General features: G+C 43.4%; 2 protein-coding genes across 2 annotated transcripts in view; both read right to left on the bottom strand.

The window, feature by feature from the left end:
- Positions 1–13,912, bottom strand: part of dars1 (aspartyl-tRNA synthetase 1) — a 51,795-nt gene extending 37,883 nt beyond the window's left edge. The window contains exons 1-5 of the mRNA XM_072685354.1: positions 13,766–13,912; positions 7,316–7,418; positions 5,927–5,956; positions 3,629–3,686; positions 2,679–2,771 (exon numbers count right to left, since the gene is read on the bottom strand). Of these exons, the coding sequence (XP_072541455.1) occupies positions 2,679–2,771; positions 3,629–3,686; positions 5,927–5,956; positions 7,316–7,418; positions 13,766–13,788 (307 nt within the window). The 5' untranslated portion in view covers positions 13,789–13,912. The remainder of the gene's footprint in view (positions 1–2,678; positions 2,772–3,628; positions 3,687–5,926; positions 5,957–7,315; positions 7,419–13,765) is intronic.
- A 9,658-nt stretch (positions 13,913–23,570) lies between these two features.
- Positions 23,571–25,877, bottom strand: cxcr4b (chemokine (C-X-C motif), receptor 4b). Its single transcript, XM_072684970.1, has 2 exons — positions 25,785–25,877; positions 23,571–25,104 (listed from the first exon to the last, which is right to left on the bottom strand). The coding sequence occupies exons 1-2, from the start codon at positions 25,797–25,799 to the stop codon at positions 24,049–24,051; spliced, it is 1,071 nt and encodes a 356-aa protein (XP_072541071.1). The 5' UTR covers positions 25,800–25,877; the 3' UTR covers positions 23,571–24,048.
- Between the last annotated feature and the right edge of the window lie 402 nt (positions 25,878–26,279).

Below are 26,279 nucleotides of genomic sequence, written 5' to 3'. Positions count from 1 at the left end.
TCTAATAACATTAATATCCAGCATGAAGCTCTAATAACATTAATATCCAGCATGAAGCTCTAACGGCATTAATATCCAGCATGAAGCTCTAACGGCATTAATATCCAGCATGAAGCTCTAACGGCATTAATATCCAGCATGAAGCTCTAACGGCATTAATATCCAGCATGAAGCTCTAACGGCATTAATATCCAGCATGAAGCTCTAACGGCATTAATATCCAGCATGAAGCTCTAACGGCATTAATATCCAGCATGAAGCTCTAATGGCATTAATATCCAGCATGAAGCTCTAATGGCATTAATATCCAGTATGAAGCTCTAATAACATTAATATCCAGTATGAAGCTCTAATAACATTAATATCCAGTATGAGGCTCTAATAACATTAATATCCAGTATGAAGCTCTAATAACATTCATATCCAGTATGAATGGTTATCTGTCTGGTTGGGGTTAGCGTTCCTCTTCCACCATGATTCATTTTCCCACTGTTTGAGCCTTTTAATGAAACATGCAGCTGGTCGAGGATCTCAAAGTACTGCTGCCCATAATGATGCTGATGTGTGAAAGCAGAGGGACGCAGAACTGCACAGCACTGTGGAGCTCCAGGTGTGGACTCGGACCCTCGGACCATCTGGAGGAACATTCTGAGATAACCTCAAAGACCGAATGAGCTTGGAACCACCTACCCTCCGTAAACACGAGCACTGGACTCCAATCAGCCGTCTGGGCTTGTCACCAAATTGCTAATCAGGCACCTTAAAGACTGTGCAAACTTCTGCCCCCCTTTTCTGACCCCCCCCCTCCTTGTTTCCCAACACGATCAGGTGGAGATCAGAGGCCAGTCAGCTGCTTTGATGTGGTTGTCTGTTTTTCGGACAGCCAGCTGAGCTGGTCACCTCATCCTCACACAAATCAGGATGCTGTTGTTCTCTCAAGGACATCCTCCTGACTGGAGCGCGGGGCTAAAGGGGTCGCGACATGGAAGCGGTCAGGAAAGGAAGTGGCAGAGATACGATCGCTGAACTGCAGCTCATTCAGTGCGGACCTCTCAGCCCCGCAGAGTACGTGCAGGGCCTTCGGGCTTGGATTAATGCCAGCACACTTACAGAGCAGCTGAATGGAGAGTTCAATTAAAAAAACCATATACATCTGTGTCAGCAGCAATGGGTGCTTAACCTAAAGCAGCTGAATGCATTCATTGAAAGGGGTGTCCACAAACATTTGGACATATAGTCTAAGTATTTGATCCACTGCAACAACTGCAATTTCCCCCTAATTTTCTCCCAACGCCAGTCATTTCTAGTCCCCTCATTAGCTAGAACGCATCCCCCCCATCCATCTTCTTCCAGCACTGGGAGGAAGAAGGCTAGCATGGTCTTCCTCCGAGACACATATTAGCCTCGCAGCTCCAGTGTAGAATTAAAACAAGCTGAACTTCAGACACTAAACATGTCCAGGCTGATTGACTGCATTTTGGGGGTAAGGAAATAAAAACTGTACATTTGGTTTGTGGCCAAAGTGTCACTTTAAGAGCCTACCAAAGTCCACCAATCGATCAACACCAGCGATAAGCTCGGAGCTCACAGCAGGGTGCCCACATCCCCCATTCCCCTCACCACCCACACACCAGCCAGGTATGACAACAAACCCGCGGATTGTTCAGAGGCGCCGGGCGTTACTCGTCAGGTGTGTCTCGTATGTAAAGACCTGCAGAGATCTATACGTGTGTGAGTGCTGAGCACATTTCCACCAATGCACACATCTGTAGGTTCTGTTCACCACAAACATGATAATTAACCCCATATTTGCATTAAAGGCTGGAAACCAACCAATAAAGCCAGAGAAACCGCCGTGCAGTAGACTGGGCTCCATCTAAGCCATCTGATGAAGGTGTGGGGGATGCAAATGTGGCGTCCTTTATGTCAATATAAAAGAGCTAATACAGACAAGTGCAGGTCGGCCAGACAGACTGGGGTTTGATTCCCAGATTAGAGTACTGAAGTACGACTTATAGTTTATTATTTTTTCTTTTATTATTATTATTATTATTATCAGTTTAGCTTTATTCGTTTTTTCTTATTTTATCTTACCTTTCTTCTGTTTTAAATTTCATCATTTAGGTAAGTTGCTTTTTAAAATCATTTATTTTTTTCTCTCTTAACTCTTTCAATTTATTGATTTTAATTTCTATGTATTTATTTTTATTTATTTTATTAGTCTCCTATTAATTAACTTAGAACTTGATCATTGAACACTTTAATTTATACTTATGTAACTTTTAAATAATAATCATCTTTTGATCCTTTTATACTTTTCTCAGTTTAACACTTCTTTTAATTTAAACATGTAAATGCACATATTTGTATATTTCTGTTGCCTGTATTTATTATATGATTTATTGTGAACTATAAACGAGCATCATGGCCCTGGTCCTGGTCCTCTTACTGAAGCTAGTGCCGTCACTAAACCTCTCGTGCAGTGCTGAGTTCTCCTCTGAATGGACCAGATCAGGCTTCAGTGTGCTGAACTACTGCACCACTCTTCAGAGAAGCTAGGGGTCCTAGATCACGAGGTACTAGCCGCTCAGTCACGGCCACTGTGACAATCTGTAGGACTGACGGTGACTGAAAGGCAGAGCCGGCACGACTGTGCCGAGGTCAGACGGAGAGGTTACCTTTGGCACGGCTGGTGTGAACTCTGGCACGAACCCAGACCAGCTGACCGGCTCTCTCAGTTGTGAGGTCCTGAACTCGCACCAGTGTCCTGTCTGACTCAGAGAGAGAGAGAGAGAGAGAGAGAGAGAGAGAGAGAGAGAGAGAGAGAGAGAGAGAGAGAGACACATCACTTACATAAAGAAAAACGCATCAAAAGACCCCATGCCCACCTGACCCCTCCCCCACAGTAGCAGCACAGGACCATACTTATGAAATATAGCAGGACCACCAAATTGCAGAACCACCAAATTGCAGGTCCTTTTAGACAGCAGGACCCCCTGGCAGCAAGAGCCATTAGACCGCAGGACCCTTCAGACCGCAGGACCATCAGGCAGCAAAAGCCATTAGACAGCATGTCCAACAGACTGCAGGACTCTTCAGACTAAAAGCGCCCCTGAGAGCTGGACTCTTCAGGGCGCAGCTGGACTCTTCAGACTGCAGGCCAAAGGATGCACTCTCTGAGCTCTCTGAGCCCTGTGTCTGCTTAGCACCTCTGACTATTCAGAGCAGTGAGGGTCCAGTGAGGGTTTGGCGAGGGTCCGGCGAGAGTCCAGTGATGGCAGTTGCGGCGTCTGTCTGAGTGAGGCAGACTCCACCCGCATCAAAACACCTCTCTCTCTCTCTGTCTGCAGCAAAGCCGGTCAGGTGGGAGCCTGTTGTACAGCGTTGGAGCTGAACACCCCGCCCACACACAGGGGTAGGAACGCACCCTATGCCTCGCGCTAGATCTCCAGGAGCAAAGCTGGACACTTCTGAGTGCCTGTGTGTGGGCTAATGGGGGGGGGGGTACTCTCTTATTACTCCATTTATTGGTGTGATTTACACCCTGAAGTGCCTCTCTTCACACACTGGGCTGCTGGAGGGGTGAGCCAAGTGTGTGGCAAACCGACAGAAAGGTGAAGACACTCACCCACTTTCTCCTGGGACTGAACCATCGCAGACACTCCATAACGATCCTTGGCAAAGTCCTGAAAAGAAAGAGAGACTTTACCACTGAGTACCACTGAGTTTATTCTAATGTTATATAGAGTTAATTACAGGTAGACACTCTCACTGACCACTGCCTTTATGCTTATTTGGGTTTATTCTGATGTTATATAAAGTTAATTACAGGTAGACTCTCTCACTGACCACTGCCTTTATGCTTATTTGGGTTTATTCTGATGTTATATAGAGTTAATTACAGGTAGACGCTCTCACTGACCACTGCCTTTCTGTTTATTTGGGTTTATTCTAATGTTATATAAAGTTAATTACAGGTAGACTCTCTCACTGACCACTGACTTTATGCTTATTTGGGTTTATTCTGATGTTATATAGAGTTAATTACAGGTAGACACTCTCACTGACCACTGCCTTTCTGTTTATTTGGGTTTATTCTAATGTTATATAAAGTTAATTACAGGTAGACTCTCTCACTGACCACTGACTTTATGCTTATTTGGGTTTATTCTGATGTTACATAGAGTTAATTACAGGTAGACACTCTCACTGACCACTGCCTTTCTGTTTATTTGGGTTTATTCTAATGTTATATAGAGTTAATTACAGGTAGACACTCTCACTGACCACTGACTTTATGCTTATTTGGGTTTATTCTAATGTTATATAGAGTTAATTACAGGTAGACACTCTCACTGACCACTGACTATGTTTATTTGGGTTTATTCTGATGTTATATAGAGTTAATTACAGGTAGACACTCTCACTGACCACTGACTTTATGTTTATTTGGGTTTATTCTGATGTTATATAGAGTTAATTACAGGTAGACACTCTCACTGACCACTGACTTTATGTTTATTTGGGTTTATTCTGATGTTATATAGAGTTAATTACAGGTAGACACTCTCACTGACCACTGACTTTATGTTTATATGGGTTTATTCTAATGTTATATAGAGTTAATTACAGGTAGACACTCTCACTGACCACTGACTTTATGTTTATATGGGTTTATTCTAATGTTATATAGAGTTAATTACAGGTAGACACTCTCACTGACCACTGCCTTTATGCTTATTTGGGTTTATTCTAATGTTATATAAAGTTAATTACAGGTAGACACTCTCACTGACCACTGCCTTTCTGTTTATTTGGGTTTATTCTAATGTTATATAAAGTTAATTACAGGTAGACACTCTCACTGACCACTGACTTTATGCTTATTTGGGTTTATTCTGATGTTACATAGAGTTAATTACAGGTAGACACTCTCACTGACCACTGCCTTTCTGTTTATTTGGGTTTATTCTAATGTTATATAGAGTTAATTACAGGTAGACACTCTCACTGACCACTGACTTTATGCTTATTTGGGTTTATTCTAATGTTATATAGAGTTAATTACAGGTAGACACTCTCACTGACCACTGACTATGTTTATTTGGGTTTATTCTGATGTTATATAGAGTTAATTACAGGTAGACACTCTCACTGACCACTGACTGTTTATTTGGGTTTATTCTGATGTTATATAGAGTTAATTACAGGTAGACACTCTCACTGACCACTGACTTTATGTTTATTTGGGTTTATTCTGATGTTATATAGAGTTAATTACAGGTAGACACTCTCACTGACCACTGACTTTATGTTTATTTGGGTTTATTCTGATGTTATATAGAGTTAATTACAGGTAGACACTCTCACTGACCACTGACTTTATGTTTATTTGGGTTTATTCTAATGTTATATAGAGTTAATTACAGGTAGACACTCTCACTGACCACTGACTATGTTTATTTGGGTTTATTCTGATGTTATATAGAGTTAATTACAGGTAGACACTCTCACTGACCACTGACTTTATGTTTATTTGGGTTTATTCTAATGTTATATAGAGTTAATTACAGGTAGACACTCTCACTGACCACTGACTATGTTTATTTGGGTTTATTCTGATGTTATATAGAGTTAATTACAGGTAGACACTCTCACTGACCACTGACTTTATGTTTATTTGGGTTTATTCTGATGTTATATAGAGTTTTACAAGACAACACTGGACATATGTAGTCAATGTCAAGTCAGGTGAGTGTGTTAGATGAGCAAGTGTGTGTTAGAGGAGTGTGTGTGTGTGTGTGTGTGTGTGTGTGTGGGTGGGTGTGTGTGTGTGTTAGAGGAGTGTGTGTGTTTGTTAGATGACAGATATCAGTATAATGTCCTAGTTTTAGCTTCCGTTAATGTGATTTGGCAGCGTACTCACATCCTCATCAGTACTCTGCTGCTCAGCTGCCTGAAAACAAAAGAGAGAGAGAGAGAGAGAGAGAGAGATAAAGAGAGAGAGAGAGAGAGAGAGAGAGAGAGAGAAAGAGAAACACACTGAGTACTCAGTGACACTCCACCACTTCACTGCTGCCCACTATTCAGGCAGCTAGTTCGGGTAAAGTAGCGCTGAATGATGAACCAAACGTTCAGTTTATTAAATAAGACTCTGAACAGACTGTTAGTGTGAATCTGACCGGTGTTCTTTATACTGAGCCACAATTTCATGATGAACGGACCAATCGAAACGCTCCAAAATGACTCTTTTTACATCGACTTCCACTGAAAGTTCAGAGGGTTCTGCTTTTCATTTTGGGGATTCTAGATGGTGATGTCTCTGAAAACGTACTGTTTAAAACGTGCAGTTTAATAACTCCTAGCTTTGAAAAAAGGAAAACACTTGCAGTGGTTCTGGTTGAACTGAACTAGGGTAGACTGTGGTGCATGCTGGGTAATATAATCAGATCACAAACGCTTCTTATCACTTTCATTAACAGCTACACAAAATCTGCTAATCTGCAAATAGCTACAAAAACCTGCACCCATTTCATTGGCAGTTTGCTCGGCCAACTGCAACGAGAACCAATCAGCAGCCAGCTACGGACTGGAGCAGCACTGCAAAGAAACAGAGCAGTCCAGCATCCCCCAAACACTCATGCTCTCCTACATCAGAAAGCACACTATACGGACAAAAGTATTGGGACACCTGCTCATTCCTTCACTGTTTCTTCCAAAATCAAGGGCAAAAAAGCTGATCCTGCTTGTGTTGGAGTAACTGTCTCTACTGTCCAGGGAAGAAGACTTTCTACTAGATTTAGGAGAAGCACTGCTGTGAGGATTTGATTGCAATCAGCAACAAGAGTGTTAGTGAGCCTCATCTCCAGCTCATCTCATGCAAAAGTACTGGATGGAGCTCCTCCACCATCATTCCAGAGAACACAGTTCTTCCTCTGGCCCACGCCTGGCATTATTAGGCAGCATGGAGTCAATAGGGTCATGAGGGTTGATCTGGTCCAGAGTGTCCTATTCTATTGGCAGTACTTCTTCACAGGGACCAGCATTTGTGCATCTGTGTCAGCAGCAATAGGTGCAACTTAAAGTAGCTGAATGCATTCATTAGAAGGGGTGTCCACAAACTTTTGGACATGCAGTATATGTGCTATAATGCTGATGTAGTGAGAACTGCTCTGCTGGGCTGAACGTAAACAGACTAACAAGTGCAGGAATTTGGAGACAATGGTCCCCCCCCCCCCCCCTCAGCCCCCCCGCCCCCCTCAGCCCCCACTCAGACGGACTGCGCCAGCATCACACACTGCCGGCATCCTCTCACCAGCTTGGCCTGCTTTTCGGCCTTCTTCGCTGCTTTCTCCGCTTCCTTCTGCTGTTTCTTCAGAGCTTTCTTGGACTGGGCCTGCTGCTCCTCCTCGGCCGCTCTGAAACAGGAAAAAGCCCACGTTAAAAAAAATATAAAAAACTCAAACACAACGGCCATTCTGCCCATTTCCTCCCGGAAAGGCTTTCGGCACCCCACCCTCGCTCCGCCGCTCCATTATGGCCCCGATTTTGAACTCAACGGGTTTCTTATGGGATTGTTTCCACACTAGCTCGACACAACAGCAGGCTGGGAATGCGGGGGCTGAGATAAGTGAGAGATTTCACTAAATGGGTTGAAGAGTTAACATTGTTCACACAGAAACTGAGGAAGAGGACGGTCCAGACAAAGTCTGTACAGCAACAAATCAATACAGTGATGGTTTTTGTGCAGTAATTTCAGAGGGGCAATATTTGAACTTACTGCCACTTTATTATATTCAGATCATTTATAAACATGTATATATTTAATTCTTTCTCTTTTTTTACATTGTATTTAATAGTGTTTATTTTATAGGCTGTTTATTCTTACAGAAACGACTGCACCTGTAACAACTGCAGTTTCCCTCCTGGGATCAATAAAGTATTTCTGCTTCTGATTCACATTCAAATATTTCTAAGAGCTCATAAGTGAATATTTGGTTTACTGGACGGGAGCAAAGTTACACATTTAAAATATTTCTAATAACATATATATATGTATAAAATGTTTAGTACAGTATGTAAGGTTATATGTTTATGTGCATGTTATAGAGGCTCTAGAATAGAAATTAGGCTGTTTACTGTTATAGCGGCATCGCTGAATAATGAAAATTCAGTACATAAAACCCCACAAACTGTGAACAACTTTCTTTTTTTACAAGAAAATCCAGCAGAACCAAAATCAGAGCTGGACAATTAGGCCAACTCCAAAACCCCAAAACTGTTACATCACAGTCTTGACTAGTTATGTTTACACTAGTGTTGCACAGATAGAAGTACCACATCAGTATCGGCTACAGAGAGCTTCCCCACCTGCAGGTGTTTCTACTATTCTTATTTTATTATTTTATCAGAGCTCAAACTTTTCAAATGTGTAGTTCATCAACCAGTAAAAATCTATTACTCAGAATAAAATGTTAATATATTAAAATATATAATAATAATTTACACATAAAAAGTGGAACACTGTAAATATCAGGACTTCAGCTGTCTGTCCAGTATTTAAGTCCGGTATGGGTATCGGGGAAAATCTGGTCTCGGTCCATCTCCAGTTTACACCCCGAGAAATGACAAAAAACCCAAAATACCAGAGGAACCCTTTCAAGGCTAAGCACAACAGCTGCTTCAGGAGACTATGTAAGTAAGGCTAAGATGCTAAAAGCTAACACTAGCTACTTTTTTTTTAAACAAACTTTATTATATTCAGATAATGTTTTACATTGTATTTAATAGTGTTTATTTTATAGACTGTTTATTCTTACAGAAACGACTGCACCTGTAACAACTGCAGTTTCCCTCCTGGGATCAATAAAGTATTTCTGCTGATTCACATTCAAATATTTCTAAGAGCTCATAAGTGAATATTTGGTTTTCTGGACGGGAGCAAAGTTACACATTTAATTTTTTTCAAATATATTTTTTAATGAATAAATAAATAAATAACCCTTTTACATTGACTTCCATTGAAAGTTGAAGCTGTAATGGCTACTCCAGGAGAACGCTAGGCCAAGCTGAGGAAGCGCTACTGCATGTGCTAGGCTAATCGCTAACCCAGTTCAACTGATTACCTAGGCAGCTAGCTAACCACACATTGCACTAGTGCTCCTAGCACAGGCTCGATTATCCCACACCCTTCCATTACAGGACGGCCAATGTGTTTATTCTGAGGTAGAATAACAGGGTGGTAAACAGGCACCTGAACTGCACTATGGAGGTTTGGTGGTGGAGCTGCAGGAGGAGAACCTCTCTCCAGAACTGCTGTGTAACACTGCAGAACCCATAGAGTCATATTAGTGTAAAATCCTGTAGTGTTACTCTACCACCTCCGCCCACATGCTGCTACACCTTCAGATGCTGCTTTGAAATCTCTCAGCTGTCCATTAGGGGGCGCTCAAAGCTCGATTTGTATTTACTGCAGGGGAGTCAGAATACAATAGTGGTCTGAGGAGGGACAGCCCACCAATCGGTGCCAGGGAAAGTCCGAAAGCCGAGCTTCTTCAATGTACACGAGGGCCACAAGCGTTCTATGATGGCTATGGGAGGAGGAACATGTCACAACACACAGTGCAGCGCCCCCTGTTGTGTGAGGAGCTGCACAGCTGCAGGCCAGTCTGGTTGCCCATGCTAACCCCCGTCCACTGCTGCCTGCAATGAGCAACGGAACTGGAATGGATAAGATGGGCTTGTGGGAGGTGCTGGAACAACAAGTCCAGTCCATGGTGGTTCTACCTCACAACTTTCAGGACTAACATCCAGGTTCTGCTGGAACATCTTGGTAGCAGATACCAGAGATACCTTCACCTTCAGAGGTCTTCGGAGGTCTTCAGGGGTAGAGGGAGCCGCTTTGGTGGGACATGGAAGAACAGCAGTGTTACAGGATGTACACTAGAGGAACCTCACGGTCCAAGCTTAGTCTAGATGTTTCACAGCTTTCATCTACAACCGGATCATCGACTGATTTCGCTCAGATTAGAGAGCAGGCGTCCCGCAGTGAGAGGAATGTGCACACTCAAGCAGGTCGGGAGGTTTTCCATTAACCAGAGCAATTACAGGCCTGATCGTGTCTGTGATAGATCCTAATTCAGCGAGCTGGGTTACTCAGTTTCAGATCAAAGCCTTTAACAGTCCAACCCGCTGGCACCGAGACCTCGTCAGAACGCCCGAGGGCGGGTTGGTAGATTGTGATCGCAGGTTAAAGGTTGAGTGAAACACAATGGCTTCAATTTCCGTGTCCTCGTGGATTAACACACTCTCTGCAGTGTGGCTGTCCCGCAGCTGTTCACAGCCAGCCCATTACAGCGGGCTTTATTAACCACAGGGCCCGTCCTGACGCCGGCTGCTGGCCGATGGCAGGTTCGGGAGGAAATGACAGGGTCAGGGAGAACGGCTCTGTTTAATTTGAAACCGTCAGAACAGGTGGTCTCCCTCTGCAGTGGGTGGGTGGGCGGGGGGGGGGGCACTGGACCTGAGTGGTGTTCTCATCCTTCACACAAACTACCACTGAGCAGAGACGAGCGTTAGAGCCTTTAAAGCCTTTTCTGAACACACTTAACGGACCTTTATGACAATTCCAGAGCTGCCAGTGCTGCCCATGGTCCCCCATACCCCACCCACACCCCCCCCCCCAAAAAAAAAAAAAAAAAAAAGGGACTGGATGTTTCCCAAACCCATTACCCGAATCCCAGGATTGGCACATTCACCACTGCTGGACGGGGAGCGCTTCCCTCTCCTCTCATTCATTAGCACACAATACGGGCAGAGGAAACCAGGCGACCCAGCAGTAGAAGTTCAGCCAGCGGAGCTTCATCTGAATGCACGGATGGAGCGTCCCACCAGACTAATTCCAGCTTCTGGCCAGAGGACATAGGAACAAGTGAAAGCCCGGCATGAATGGCCCGCGGCGTGCAAGTCGATGACCAACCGGTCCGGCATTCGGATTATTCAGAACCTCACATCAAAAAACGGAAATGGTTTAAATACCTCGAATTAAAGGAACAGCTGAGTTCAATGAGAATACAGACCTTAATATAGATTCATATAATCTTAACGAGGTGCCCAAACTTTTGCCCCCACACTCTAAAACTGAAAATCTGAAGCCTGTCCCACCATTAACTGATCAGCATATCTTCTACTCACCGAACGAGTCACACGAAGAGACGTTTGGACCAGGGTGCCCAAACTTTTGCATGCTATGACTGTATTTGAGGCGGACTCGGTGATGCACCCTGCACCGTGGTCCAGCATTCAGCGTAATGATAATATGATAATAAATACCTCAATATGAAGGAGTTCACTCTGACGCTACCCTTGTTAATTAAGGTGGGGTTAATGAATTAATGAACAGATCTTTGGTTTATAAGAGGCTTTGAATGGTGGTAATATCTGGCATTAGGTGGAAAACTGAGGTGCTGCAGAACTAAAATGCATGATGATCTTGGAATCACACTGGTTGCAGAAAACCATGGTCAGTCACTGCTGACTTGGACAATAGGACAATATGTTACCGTATTGTGAGACGCTGCGTCATCAATAAACAATACACAATATGCTTTTATGAGGATATCTAGGATATCATCAGTGCTTAAAGACGCTGATTAACTGCACAATTCATTATAAAGAGTTCATCAGTCAGATATGTTCAATGTGATTAAACGGAGTGCAGAATATTTTTAGTAAACATCACGGTACTCCGTATGGGAGAGTATTTGGAGAGCAGTTTTAATCATTTGCATGCTGTCTACATGAATATTTAACTACAGAAATATTGAATATAATTATTATTATAATGACAAAATATTGAAATATAATTTAGAATTGAATATAATATATAAGATACATATATACATACAATTAATGTATTTATATAAATATCTTTAAATATCGTGATAGAAAAATCACAAAAATATCGCCCAGCCCTGAGTAAAACCCATAGAAACCACAGAGTGAGCGATCACTGACCGAAGTTCATTTGGAGTTAAGCCATTTCAGAGGTACTGTGTGTATCGTAGATCATAGCTCATGTTGGTCATGTTGATTTTCCTTCCCTCTGAAGTAGCTTTCACTAACGCTGGTGTTAGTTTTGCCACGGATAGAACAGACACCCAGGCAGGGCAGCAGAAATGGGTTCATCTGGTCTTATTAACCATCAACACCATCAATACATTTCGAACACCCTGCTTTAACTGGACGAGATTTTCATGCAAGCGAAGGCTGCCATGTTAAGCTGATTTTATTGAATACATTATATAATTATTATTATTATTGAATATTGCATTAAAGCAGCTGAGAACCTGAATCTGAGTTTTCCTTTGAATAAAGTGAGTCTGGCTCCTCAGGGACCTTACGGAGATCTTCCTGTTATACTGGCAGAGCTCTTCTATGGTGATTAAATGGGTCTGGTTAGTAGGGCTGGGCGATATAGTAAACATACTGCATCACGATTTTTAAAGACGATACACGATATTTATCACGATACATGTGATCATCACAGACTATCTGAACTGCTGTTCAGATCCTCTCCTGTACTGAATACAGTGATTTATCCTCAACATCTCCAGCTCTTCATCTAATCACACTGTTCGTAATGAAACCTGCAGCTGATCAGTGTTATATATCACAATGCGATGAAATATCGCCATATCGTCCAGCTCTACTGGATACGTTCGTGTAGCCGATACGCTTCCACCGAGCTGTTGGTACTGGAAGTGTTCTGGTATGAATGGTCCATTCAGTATTAGAGTCCTGGCAGCTGAACAGTAAACCAGCACCCGACTACTCCAGCACTCGCCCAGCTCTCTCTGAACTGCAGCTGTTGAAACCCGACCCACACCGTCCTCTGCTCCGAGACGAGCACCGACGATCTCCAAGTACGTACTGCTAGCCTGCCATGGTGCGAGGACTCTGGAGGAGCCGGCCTCAGACGCTTAGTCTGGTCTGCTCTTGCTGATCACCATCATGGCCAGATCCAGAGAGCTCTCTGAGGCCTTCAGAAAGAAGGGTGGAGATGCAGAGGCGTCTGTAGATGGAAGGGGTTTACACAGATCTCAGAACAGTTAGAGATCAGACACTGTTCCATCGTCCAGCTGACCAGCATGGCCAGATCAGACCATCAGCAGAGCCATGGGACGAGTAAAGAAGCCTCCTACAGGAGGCCTACTGTCTTAGACCAGACCCTTTGAGGTTGCTAGGGAACACCTAGACCAGGACCAGGACTTCTGGAAGGGTGTGCTTTGGCCTGATGGGTCTCGAGCCTAGTCCTGATGTGCTTTGATGTATTAGGGATTGCTCCAGCTGGGAGATCCACTGTCCATCACCAGCTTGCTCCTGCAGCATCAGTAAGGTCAGGTACTGGATGGAGCTCCATCAGTCCAGAGAACCCCCCAAAACCCAGCCCAGTCCAGTCCAGCCCAGCCCAGTGCAGTGCAGTGCACCCCTTCCCTCGAGCACGCGCTCAGCTTGCAAAACACACGTGCGTCAGCATGGGGAGCACCCTAAAGCCCACGAACCCACTCGTTATAAGGGCTGTCCGAATACTTTTGGACGCACAGTGTGTATAAAACTCGTGTAAAGTCTGTGAAGTGTGTGTGTGTGTGTGTGTGTGTGTGTGTGTGTGTGTGTGTGTCCAGCTGACGCTGATGCAATGCAGTGACACTCTCTCTGAAAGCCGGCTCAAACTGATCGCTTTAACCGGTAAAAGCTCGTAACTCACCCGGAGACCTGTTCTTTAGTCATGGCTGGTCGGTTCTGCTCCACGTCGGTTCTGTTTGGTTCTAGATAACTGTTCTAATGTGCTCGGAATCGCGCTGCAGCTAAAGGCTAACAGCTAACAGCGCCGGGAACATGCGGAAAAAGGACGGACCGGGTGGAAACGGTCAACTAACAGAAGGTTCCGCCGGTCCGGTCACGTTTTGGGCTTCTTTCTATTTTAAAATTTTATTTATTTATTTATTTATTTATTTATTATTATTATTATTTTTAGATTATAGTTTGTTTTATGCTGTTTGTTTGTAGCTTTTATTTGTTTACTTTTTTATTTTACATTGATGTGTAAACTGACTGATGTTAAACTGCGGACTACTCTTGTATGTATTTATTTATTTATTTACATTTTATGATTTATTAAGTTTATAAAGTTGTATTATTTATTAAGTTTATTTAAGGCCTTTGTTTTACAAAAACATATAAAAATAAACATACAAAATATCTTTTTTAATTATATAATTAATATACGTGTAAACAGTGTAACACGTGACATTCAAACAGGCGTGTCTAGCGAAACATGTGTAGTTTAATCTAAATAAAAGAATCTATAACATATAAATATATATAGTTATAAATACATCACCCTCTGTTTAACTGACACATGTTATTGATGGTCTACAGAAACTTACATGTTTTTTTTCTGCACATTTAGACACAGTTGTTGTTTATTTACTGAATTGTCATTCTTTTTTTTCCTTTTTTGTACGCATGTTTTATTTTTCTTAAGAAGAAAATGTAATAAATACCCAGCAGTTGTGCATTAAAATGTGCAGAAGTGTGTTTCTATAGACGATCTCTATTATTTCTACGTAAACCAATCCAAAATCACCAAAAAACATATATATATATATAGCCCTGCCCATTCACACTGAAACTATAAGGAGTGTTTTAGCTGTTTCCTGAACGAAGCACAATACAAGACAGCCAATACAAGCTGAGCTCATTTGCATATATCAGTCTTAAAAGCACAGCAGCAGAAACAGCCTGTTTTATTTGGGGAATTTGGGCTCTGGCCATGTAGAAGAATTTCTTTGGTTCCACAAATGTCATAAAGGATGTGAGCCCTTTAATACCATGGGCATTGGTCAGTTTAGTCCAGTCTTTGCTGTGATCTTTGCTCTGATAAAGCTCTGTAAGAGCTGGAACTTGTTAATGTGAACAGTCTTGGGCACTGTCCGCATGTGGAACGCTTTGTTTAACACTAATGACTTTCTTATCTGTAATCTATAGAACAGGATGGTCTATTGGGGCAGTAATGGGCCGAAAACGTCTCCCCTGAGAAAACGTCCACTCCGCTCCTAATAGTTCTGACCTCAGAGAGCTTTTCTCCTCAGGACCGTCCGCGCCGGGGGGCACTGGGGACGGCTAGTGGATTCAGAATTGGATTAAATAATGTGTTTTAGGTTTGATTACGTTGAGACAGTCCCATGAGCGTCCTTTAGCTTGACTCTTACATGCCTGGTCTTCGTCCAGTATGTGGACAGCTGGTTTGAGGGCAGTTTCTCAGCAGACTGGAGAGAGGCTGAATCAGTGTAACATTAACTATTATCATCAGTTTTTTTACATTGAATTCAGTTTCAAGGTTCAAGATTTCAGTTTAGGATACCATAGCAACCCTAGAAACCACATGGGACACATTAGCAACCACCTGGGATATTAGATCAAGCACTAACCATTTTGTTTCCACATCTAAAACACCAGCAACTTTCTAGCAACACTCTAGTAACAATCTGAAACAGCATAGTAACTAGACAGTAACACCCTAGCAACCACCATTGATAAATTAAATGCTAAGCAATGTAGGATGCCAGAGAAACCACATATCAACATCCTAGCAACAATCTACCTAAACTACTTAGCATCATCCGACCAACCATGGTACAACATGGTATCACCCTAGCAACCGCAATTGATAAAAACAAGAGTAAGCAACTGATGATGCTAGAGAAACCACATAGCAACATCATAGCTACTACCTAACAACCACTTAGCATCACACTAGCAAACATCTGGAACACCAGAGCAATGACAATGAATGAAAGGGGAAGAAGACAACTTAAAACTACATAGTAACTGCATGACACCATCTTAGCAACCACTTAACGACTACTTAACAACTTCCTAGCATCAACCTACCAACCGTCTGGAACATCATATCAACAACATAGTACCAACCTAGCTAAGCAACCTTAGATGCTAGAAAAGCCACATAGCAACATCATACCTACTACCTAACAACCACTTAGCATCACACTAGCAACCATCTGGAACATCATGTCAACAACATAATATCACCCTAGCAACCACAGTTGATGAATGAAAGAGTAATCACTCTAGGATGCTATGGACACCATGTAGCAACATCATAGCAACTACCTAATAACCACTTAGCATCACACTGGCAACCATCTGGAACATCATGTCAACAACATAATATCACCCTAGCAACCGCAGTTGATAAAAGAAAGAGTAATCACTCTAGGATGATATGGACACCATGTAGCAACATCATAGCAACTACCTAACAACCACCTATCATCACACTAGCAACCATCTGGAACACCATAGCAACCACAGTTGATGAGTGAAAGAGTAATCACTCTAGGATGCTATGGACATCATGTAGCAACATCATAGCAACTACCTAACAACCACCTATCATCACACTAGCAACCATCTGGAACACCATAGCAACCACAGTTGATGAGTGAAAGGGAAAAATGACAGCTCTTATTAATTTATTAACATTTTGGTACGACATTGGACTCCATATCCGACTGCCTGTAATTCAGACTCTATAATCTGATTACAGAAGCCAAATACTTGTAATTAGAGTACAATACTTAAATACTGAAAGTAGGCATTGTCTGATTGTCCGGTGACGGATTAGGAAACCAGTTAACCCAGTTTAAAACCAGCTGGGCCAGTTAGATCAGAAACATTGCAAAGAGTAATCAGAGTAATCTGAAAGTAATTCAGTAGTATCATTCTCAGTGGTGTAATTTGTAATTAGTGATTAGACTACGGTTCCTCAGCAACCTGCTCAACTCTGAGTCCTTCATCTGTGACTGCTCATCAGCGGAGATAACGAGCTGATTAATAATGCAGTAATGTCAGAGAGCACACCGGTGTACATTAGCTCAGAGTGACCAGAGTGACCAGGCCACCGTTTATGGTCCAGCGGCGGCAGCAGCAGCTGCAGGGTTAGGAGGCTTTCCTGGACCTTGAGGACTTCTCCCAGTCCACTGATCTCAGCGTTTCCTTCCTCCCTCTCTAATTTCCCCGCTGAACAGAGCAGGAGTGGAGCAAGACTGCAGTTTTGGGTTAATGTGCTCTACCTTAACCTCCCCCTGAGCTGCAGAGGAGAGGCTCCACTCACAGGTTGGGGGTTGAAGGTGGAGACGAATAAAGACAATAGCTGAATGGAGCTCAGTGACGGGCTGTTTCCTTCTGTTAATGTGCGATAGGCTTCATTACTTCACAGCATTTCACCAGCACTGACCCAGGTCCCTAAACAGTGGTCAATACAAACAGCCAGTGATCACACACTGCAGATCTAAAAGTTAACGATCATCAATGTAATGTTCAACCTCATAGAAAGCATCAGGAACACCCTAGCAACTACTCATTAACACCCTAGCAACCACACTAGATGAATGAAAGGGTAGGCAATCTGGGATGCTAGAGCAATCACCTGAAAAAAAATACTTAGCAACACTAAGGACTTCCTTGCATCACCCTAGCAACCACCTGGAACACTATAGCATCTGCACAGAAACAGTTGATACATGGATGCTAGAGCAACCACCTAACAGCCACTTTGCAAAAAACACCCCCAAAACACTCCCTAGCATTACTCTAGCAAACATCTGAAACACCATAGCAACCATAGCTGATCAATGAAAAGGTAAGCAAACTGGCATACTTGAGAGGTAGCAATGCAGGATGCTAGAGCAATCATGTAGCAACACCATAGCAACCACTTAGCAGAACTAGCAACTTCCTAGCATCACTCTTGCAACCACATTTTAAAAATAAGAGTATAAGGAAACAGATGCTAGAGGAACTCCTTGGCAACCATCTAAAACCACTTTGATTTTAGCCATGTGTTGACACTCGGTAGTCCAATGTGTCTCCAGTTCGTCAGACTGAAATCCGATCGCTGTGTGGGATGGAATATGCAAATTTGGTAATTATGCTGCAATTATTATTGGTGTTTAGGTTGTTTGTACTGGGAGAAGTTTTGGTTCTACCAGGATGAGTTTTGGTTCTTCTGGGGAAGTTTTGGTTCTATTGGGGGCAGTTTTGGTTGTATCTGGAGAAGTCTTGGTTCTACTAGGGGGGAGTCTTGGTTCTACTGGGGAGAGTCTTGGTTCTACTAGGGGGGAGTCTTGGTTCTACTGGGGAGAGTCTTAGTTCTACTAGGGGGGAGTCTTGGTTCTGCTAGGATGGAGTCTTGGTTCTACTGGGGGGTCTTGGTTCTACTAGGGGGAGTCTTGGTTCTACTGGGGAGAGTCTTAGTTCTACTAGGGGGAGTCTTGGTTCTACTAGGATGGAGTCTTGGTTCTACTGGGGGGTCTTGGTTCTACTAGGGGGAGTCTTGGTTCTACTGGGGAGAGTCTTAGTTCTGCTAGGGGGAGTCTTGGTTCTACTAGGGGGGAGTTTTTGTTGTACTGGGAGAAGTATTGGTTCTATGGGGGGGGTTCAATTCTACTGGGAGAAGTCTTTGTTCTACTGGGAGGAGTTTTGGTTGTACTGGGAGAAGTCTTTGTTCTACTGGGGGAGTTTTAATTCTACTGGGAGAAGTCTTGGTTCTACTGGGAGAAGTCTTGGTTCTACTGGGAGGAGTTTTGGTTGTACTGGGAGAAGTCTTGGTTCTACTGGGAGGAGTTTTGGTTGTACTGGGAGAAGTCTTGGTTCTACTGGGAGGAGTTTTGGTTGTACTGGGAGAAGTCTTGGTTCTACTGGGAGGAGTTTTGGTTGTACTGGGAGAAGTCTTGGTTCTACTGGGGGAGTTTTAATTCTACTGGGAGAAGTCTTGGTTCTACTGGGAGGAGTTTTGGTTGTACTGGGAGAAGTCTTGGTTCTACTGGGAGGAGTTTTGGTTGTACTGGGAGAAGTCTTTGTTCTACTGGGAGGAGTTTTGGTTGTACTGGGAGAAGTCTTGGTTCTACTGGGAGGAGTTTTGGTTGTACTGGGAGAAGTCTTTGTTCTACTGGGAGGAGTTTTGGTTGTACTGGGAGAAGTCTTGGTTCTACTGGGAGGAGTTTTGGTTCTACTGGGAGGAGTTTTGGTTCTACTGGGAGAAGTCTTTGTTCTACTGGGAGGAGTTTTGGTTCTACTGGGAGAAGTCTTGGTTCTACTGGGAGGAGTTTTGGTTGTACTGGGAGGGGTTTTGATTGTGGAATGTCTCTTGGCGAGACGGAGGTGTTTACACTGCTGTAACGTGGCTCAGATGCGTCTCAGAGCTCCTCCTGAAGAGGTTTGAGAGATGGGATTAGTATCTGGTGTAAATGAGTCCTGGCTGTGTTTACACTTGTGTCTTTAAGTGGCTCGGCCTGATCCAGATATAATCCTGATACTCAAGATGCATGAAGTGACCATGTGTGTGTGGTCTTCTCCTGCTTTGTGGGCATCAGTTATGTTGGTGTTCAGAGTGCTCTGCAGCTGCTTGGAGGAGCCCATGGCTGCTGATTGTTGGGCTGACATTTGAGGAGTTTTTATTAAGCTGTGAGATTTGCATCACTTGGTCTTGACTAACGGTGACCGTGCACGAGCCACAGACCTACCAAGCTAATAAAGCTGTGAGGCCTAATCTGAGCTACCTCAGAGTCTAATATTTACTGACTGGGGTGCCCAAACTTTTGCCTGCATTTCCTGTATGTTTTCTTTGTCTTCAGCAGATGTTCACTGCTGTCCTGCTTGAGAGGTGATGGTGATGTAGTGGAGCTGTGGGTTATTCCCACACACCCCGATCGGAAACCCCGCTTGGTGACGTTGTTTTCCACACCAGTGGTTAAGAGACTGAAGAGACGAACACAGCTGAGATCAGCAGAGTGTGAAACAGACTTTTAGAGAAGCTTTCAGAACAACGGCTGGACCGTTCCAGCACATTTCCAACTGAAAAACACACAGCTCACACTCCGGACAGGGGTCAGGAGATAATCCACAACCTCTGCAGCTGATGGTGGTGCTTCACACTTCTTTACACCCTGCCTTACAAATGACAGATCACCAAACGATCAACACACTCCTCCTTTGTGTTCTCCTCTGAGCTCCTCACTCATTCCATCAATCAGACCGACAGACAGATCAGACCGACAGACAGACAGATTAACAGATAAACAGATAGACAGACAGATCGATATTAATATATATATATATATATATATATATATATATATATATATATATATATATATGTAGATAGATAGATATATTGTTAGATATCAATATATGTATATATATATAGAGAGAGAGAGAGAGAGACAGATAGACTGATAGATAGATAGATAGATAGACAGACAGACAGACAGATAGACAGACAGACAGACAGACAGACAGACAGATAGATAGATAGACAGACAGACAGACAGACAGATAGATAGATAGATAGATTGTTGACTACAGCCAACTTTGGCGTCTGCTAAAGTGTAGCATGGAGTCAGATGAACCTAACATGCCCCTGGGGGTCCCCAGAGCCTTACTATTATCAGCTGTGTGTTTTAGGTTTTGCGTTGACATCGAAGTAAAATGTGTCTGTACTCCAAACAAAAGGGTTCGTCCAACTTGTACCAATAGTCAAACCCTTTTGGTGACATATCAACCCATCTGTGAAAGGTTTCCACCAATCTGAAGAAGTTATTAACCAGGCAAAGAAGCACTTAAGCACCCAAATGGTCTTGGTTATATATAGGACCGTAACCTTTACTGAGGAACCCATGAAGAACCCTTTTTTTAGAGGGTATGTGTACAAGCTCACAATGTAGACCCAAATATTTAGGGTGGAAGCCTCTAGCACTTCCCAGATGTTTCATAATCGTTGGCTAAGATGTTTGTAGATTCATTAATGACTTAATTAAATTATGACTTAAAAACTAAAATGAATAAATATATGAATGAAGCGGCAACATCAAACAAACACCAAAATACTGAGTTTAAACATGGTTATTCTCTAATATGATGCTGGTGTTGCTTCTCAAATCAGTGAACAGCTCCACCAACCAACTGTGCCTCTTTACCATAGAAGCACCATTGTTGCGCCCCCCCCCCCCCAAAAAAAAAAAAACAAACAAAAAAAAACAACCACTTAAAATAGAGGACTCTTTACAGGTCCATTGTTTTGCAAATGAGATGCGTGAACCTGAATAAGGTGTGAAGAACCTCCACATACTGTAATAGTTAGAAACTATAATCTGGCCTACAGCCATAAACTGCTGTACAACCTCTGTATTATGTCCAGGTTCTACCAACCCTCCAAACTTCTTCCCACTTGCATCATTTGTTCTTTACTCGAGCACCCATTTGAAAGGTTCTTCAAAGGCAGGGGTTCTCAAACTGCAGCCAGGGGCCCATTATTATGATTATATTTATTTAATGAGGCTTTTGTTGAATATCTGAGGTGAGACAGATCTCATTCTGTTCTACTGTCACTGGTCTCACTCAGTCAGACTGACCGAGGTTTTATGAATGATGGTTTCAGTAAGGTGGGCTTCTCTAATATCATGTTTCTGTTGGCTTTTACTCAAACCAAACAACACATGAACCCCCTGTTTAAATGTCCCAAAAGGGTCTTTGGCTGGAGATAATCCTGGAACCCCTTTTGGTGCTTCGTAAAGCCAGTTTAAAAAGTGTGTATACATGTAGAATCATCTGCACAAGGGTTTCCACCATCTGGAGAACCAGTGAACCCTCCTGTTGCATTGTGGGTCAAATTGACCTGTTTAAAAGCTTAATTAGTGTAATTGACATAAAATAAAATAAAAAGAATATAAATAGAAAACGACTTAATGATTTAATGAGTTTATATTATGTATGTCAATGAGTGTTGACATTACACCCATACTGTTCTGGTCAATAATAAAATGGTCTAAATAATAAAATGTAAACTTTAATTTAACTTAATTTAACTTTTTGTGTTTGTCATTTATGAAGTATTATATATAAACCATAAACCATAAGGTGTGACAATGTTAAATACACTAAATATGGCTTATATTTACATTAATTGAGCTAAATATAACATGTATAGAAATAACTACTTTTGGATTGTTAAATATAGTAAAACATGGGTCGGTTTTACCTGGGAACGTTACCGCTGTTACTCCCAGTTGAATATAACAGCAGGGTTAGCCAGACAAAGAGCCATTAAGAGAGTTGTCTTGGCTCTATACAGAGCTATTGCCTTTGCTATCGAACCCTTGAAGAGCCCTGTTGTTGTTGTAGATTCAGCTATGCAGGGGCTGAGCTCTTTTTTGCATCATTAATCAGATGTTTTTACAAAGTTTGCTGCAGGTTTTAGGGTCTAAACACCACAAAAACATATATTTTAGTTTATATATAGGGGATAATACCTTTTTTTGCAGATGTGGAAAGCTCCTTTGTGATGTCAGTGTAATCTAGAACCTGAACTAGCTTCATGGCCTTGTTTTCTAGAACCTTGAACAGAGCATTTTGAGAGGACATACCAGTCTACTGACTGACCGGTTTAGGTTTAAAGCAGGGCAAAGCATCTGCGGAAGGGTTTCCACCAATCTAGAGAACCAGTGTGGGTCAAAATGTGGGTCAAATTGACTCGCTTCAAAGTTTTGTGAAAGAAAATGTGAAAAATGATGTGTGAAGTGAGTGTGAAAACTTTTAGCTGGACTTAATTAGTTTAATGAACATGAAATAAAACTAGGTTTTAGTTTAAAACAGGGCAGTCGTCCCACTTTGATAACCATGGCTTTAGAGAACCACAATTGTCTTAAGGAACCCATCTGCGGCTCTTTTATTGCTTATAGTTTATAATGGGTCAGATGAAAACAATGTGGACCTCCTGTTTATACGTCATGGGACCCCTGGTGGTTTCCCAGACCCCACCGTGGCTGTTGTATGCTTTGGTTGTATGCTTTGGTTTTTAAGACATTTAAGACTCTGTACACTCTGCAACAATAGAGGAACCCTTTTGGTTCTGATACAGAACCATCTGTAAAAGGTTCTCCACCAATCTGAAGAAGTCTGAAGAAATCGCAGGGCCCCCTAGTGAATCTTTTCTTTAAGAACCATCTCAGAGAACCCTAAAGAGCGCTAAAGTAAACTTTGAGATTTGCTGTACTTGCATTTCAGCCCAATTTCATCTCCTAATCAAACCTGAGCAGATCTGAGCTTTGAAGTTAGAGCACGTCCGTAACCCAAGACGACAGACGGGCGTCCCCCGGGGAGGCCGATCCGGGCCTTCTGTCCGTCTGTAAGTTTACGGTGTCCCATATCTCCCTGTCTCTGAGGATGTTAAACAGCACAGATGTTCTTAAATTACAGCCTCTCCTCAGCCATTCTGCTCACGAGCTGTCACATCAGGTGGAGCTTTTGTGTTGGAAACCTTCACAACAGGTCACCTTCCCCCCACCCAGCAGTTGGTGTGAGCTGAGCTTGTGTGTGTGTGTGTTGATTGGCAATTGGGGGGAGGAGGTGGGGGGTGGTGGTGGTTGTGGAGTTACATGGTCAGCAGCTTTGTGAGGTGAGGTGAAGAGTTGATGACACCAATTCAGAGATCAGTTAAGGAAGATGTTTATTACAGTGGAAAAAATCAGCAAACATACAAGACAGATTCAGTGTGAGCTACCGTTTCTCCTTCTCTTCTAATAAATAAAAAAGCCTATCTCTGTGAACAGCAAAAGTTAAGTGCCTACACACACACACACATATACACACAATGTACAACTCAAAACGTGTTTATGTACAAATAATTTACATCCTGAGGCGTCCTGGTTTGGAAACGGCGAGCAGAGCAGTCGGGCTGCCAATGCGGTTGCAATGTCTAGAGTAGGCTGGAGCTCTGCCTGGCTTGAAAAGGCACGGGTTGCAGGTAAAGGCTCAGTCTGCGGACGTTGGGAGTTTTAAAAAAGGTCTTAAAAAGATTAAATAAGGTCTTACGAAGTGTTTACGAACTATATACAGTGTAGTAAAGTCCTTAGTTTTCAAAGCTTAGTCCTCCTGGTCTTTGGCAAAGAGTGTATGTTGGAATATATGTTAGCTGGACAGGGCGCTCGAAGACTCGGACTCCGTGGACACCGAGGAAATGACGCCTCGCTTCTTGGTCAGGATCTTGTGACTGGACCTGCTGCTGCCGGTGAGCGTGTTGCGGGCGGACCTGCTGAACTTCACCCCCAGGAAGGCGTACAGGATGGGGTTGAGGCAGCAGTGGAAGTAGGCCAGCGCCTCGGTGACGAAGATCCACTTCTCCAGGCTTTGCTCCAGGTAGCAGCTGTGAGAGATCACGTTGAGCATCATCAGAGTGTCCACCAGGATGCCGGCGCAGTACGGCAGCCAGCAGACGAAGAAGCACAGGATGAGGATGATGGTGGTCTTCAGCGCCTTCCTTTTCAGCGCCTGGCCCTTGGAGCCCTTGGAGAGCTTGGAGATGATCACGCAGTAGCAGATCAGGATGATCAGCCCGGGCAGGACGAAGCCCACCACGATGTGCTGGAAGCGGAAGGCGGCTTTCCACACCGTGTTGCCTTCCTGCGGGTAGATCCTCTCGCAGATGTCCCTCAGGCCCGTGCTCTGGACCTTGGCGAACACCAGGTCCGGCACGGTCAGCAGAGTCGCCGGAAGCCACACGCCTACGTAGATCACCCTCTCTGCCAGCAGCCGCCGGGTAGCCTGGCTGTTGGTGGCCCTCACCACGGCCAGGTAGCGGTCCAGGCTGATGAAGGCCAGGATCAGCACGCTGCTGTAGAGGTTCACCGTGTAAATCATGTTGACAGCCACGCAGAGGAAACCCCCGAAGCGCCACGTGCTGGCGGCATCCACCGCCCAGAAGGGGAGGGTGAGAACGAACAGCAGGTCTGCCACCGAGAGGTGTAGCCTGTACCGGTCCGTCATGTTGGTCGACTTCTTCTGGAAGCCCATCACCAGCACCACCAGGCCGTTCCCCACTACGCCTAGGAGGAAGATAATCCCGTACACGGTGGGAAGGAAGATCTTCTGGAAGCTGTGGCTGATGGCAATGTCGCACAGCCCCTCCACATCGTCCATCATTCCAGAGCCTTCAGTGGCGTTGCCGTCGTAGTCTAACATGATGTGCTGCAAGAAACAGAGAGAGAGGCAAGAGTTAGAGAGCTCCAATACACTGATATCAGAGAAGGTTGAGGTTTGGGTGCAGATACCGAAGCTTCTCCTACGAAGCTGTAGGAGATGGAGAACCCATTCTAGAACCAAATTTGACTTTAATTTTCTATTAAATGAATAAAAACAACAAAAATAAAATTTTCTTCTATTGTCTAACAGCTGTGGTGCACATCTGTATGTCTCCATATATACATTTAGATTGGTGGAGATACACAAATACAGCCATAAACACTCAACAAAAGCTTCTACACGTTTTCTAAAACCATCCAATTGTCTTTAGAGCACAGGGCTTTAAGCATAAACCCGCCAGAACTGACTTTCAAAAATGCACCAAAACAGGTTGGCTGACCACAAAAATGCCTCCCATCCGTGGAGGCTCCTCAACGCTCCTCAAAAAGCACACTTTACAGAAAACCTCCCCCCTGAAACATCTCCACCAGCCAGACACTGCAGCTCAAGCTCAGTTTACAGGACTTTTCTCATTTCTCACTCATCCAGATGTTCATGAATGAGCACAAACCGACCCCCCCCCCCTCAAAAAACTGCAGCAGGACAGACTAATCAAAGCTGAGCAGAAATGAAAGAGGCTGATCTCAGATCAGCTGAACCAGAAATCTGAGTAAAACTCTACTTACATCATAGAAAGCCATGGTGCTGAAGACCAGAGCTCTGAGTGTGTGAGTGGGAGAGAGAGAGAGAGACTGAGTGAGAGAGTGAGAGAGAGAGAGTAATCCTCCTGTGTGGAGGTGGGGTGAAAACAGCTCATTATATAGACTGTGGGTGGAGTTTCAACGGTCGCAAGGCCACGCCCACCCATGTCGTGTGTGGAGTCATGAGGGCAGGCTGAGCAGACCCTCGGTGCATTTCCTGAAATCGGCCTTGTTCTAAAAATAAGAACACCTTCATATGTAACATGTTTTTAATAGAAAACAAGTTGGGTTCTCCAGAGAACCGAAGGGTTATTTGGATTTTAGAACAGAGGAACAACTTTAGGGTATTATCTAGAACCACTTTTGAAAGATATTTAATATTTGAAAACATAAATAAATAAAAAAATAATAAAAATGATTCTTGAGAAGAACCATTTAACCACATCAAGGTTCCCTTAAGTTTTCAGGGTTCCATATTTA

This window comes from Salminus brasiliensis, chromosome 8 (genome assembly GCF_030463535.1).
Source record: "Salminus brasiliensis chromosome 8, fSalBra1.hap2, whole genome shotgun sequence".
NCBI lineage: Eukaryota > Metazoa > Chordata > Actinopteri > Characiformes > Bryconidae > Salminus > Salminus brasiliensis.
The sequence above is the reverse complement of the archived record's forward strand: the minus strand, read 5'-3'. Positions and strand labels throughout refer to the sequence as shown.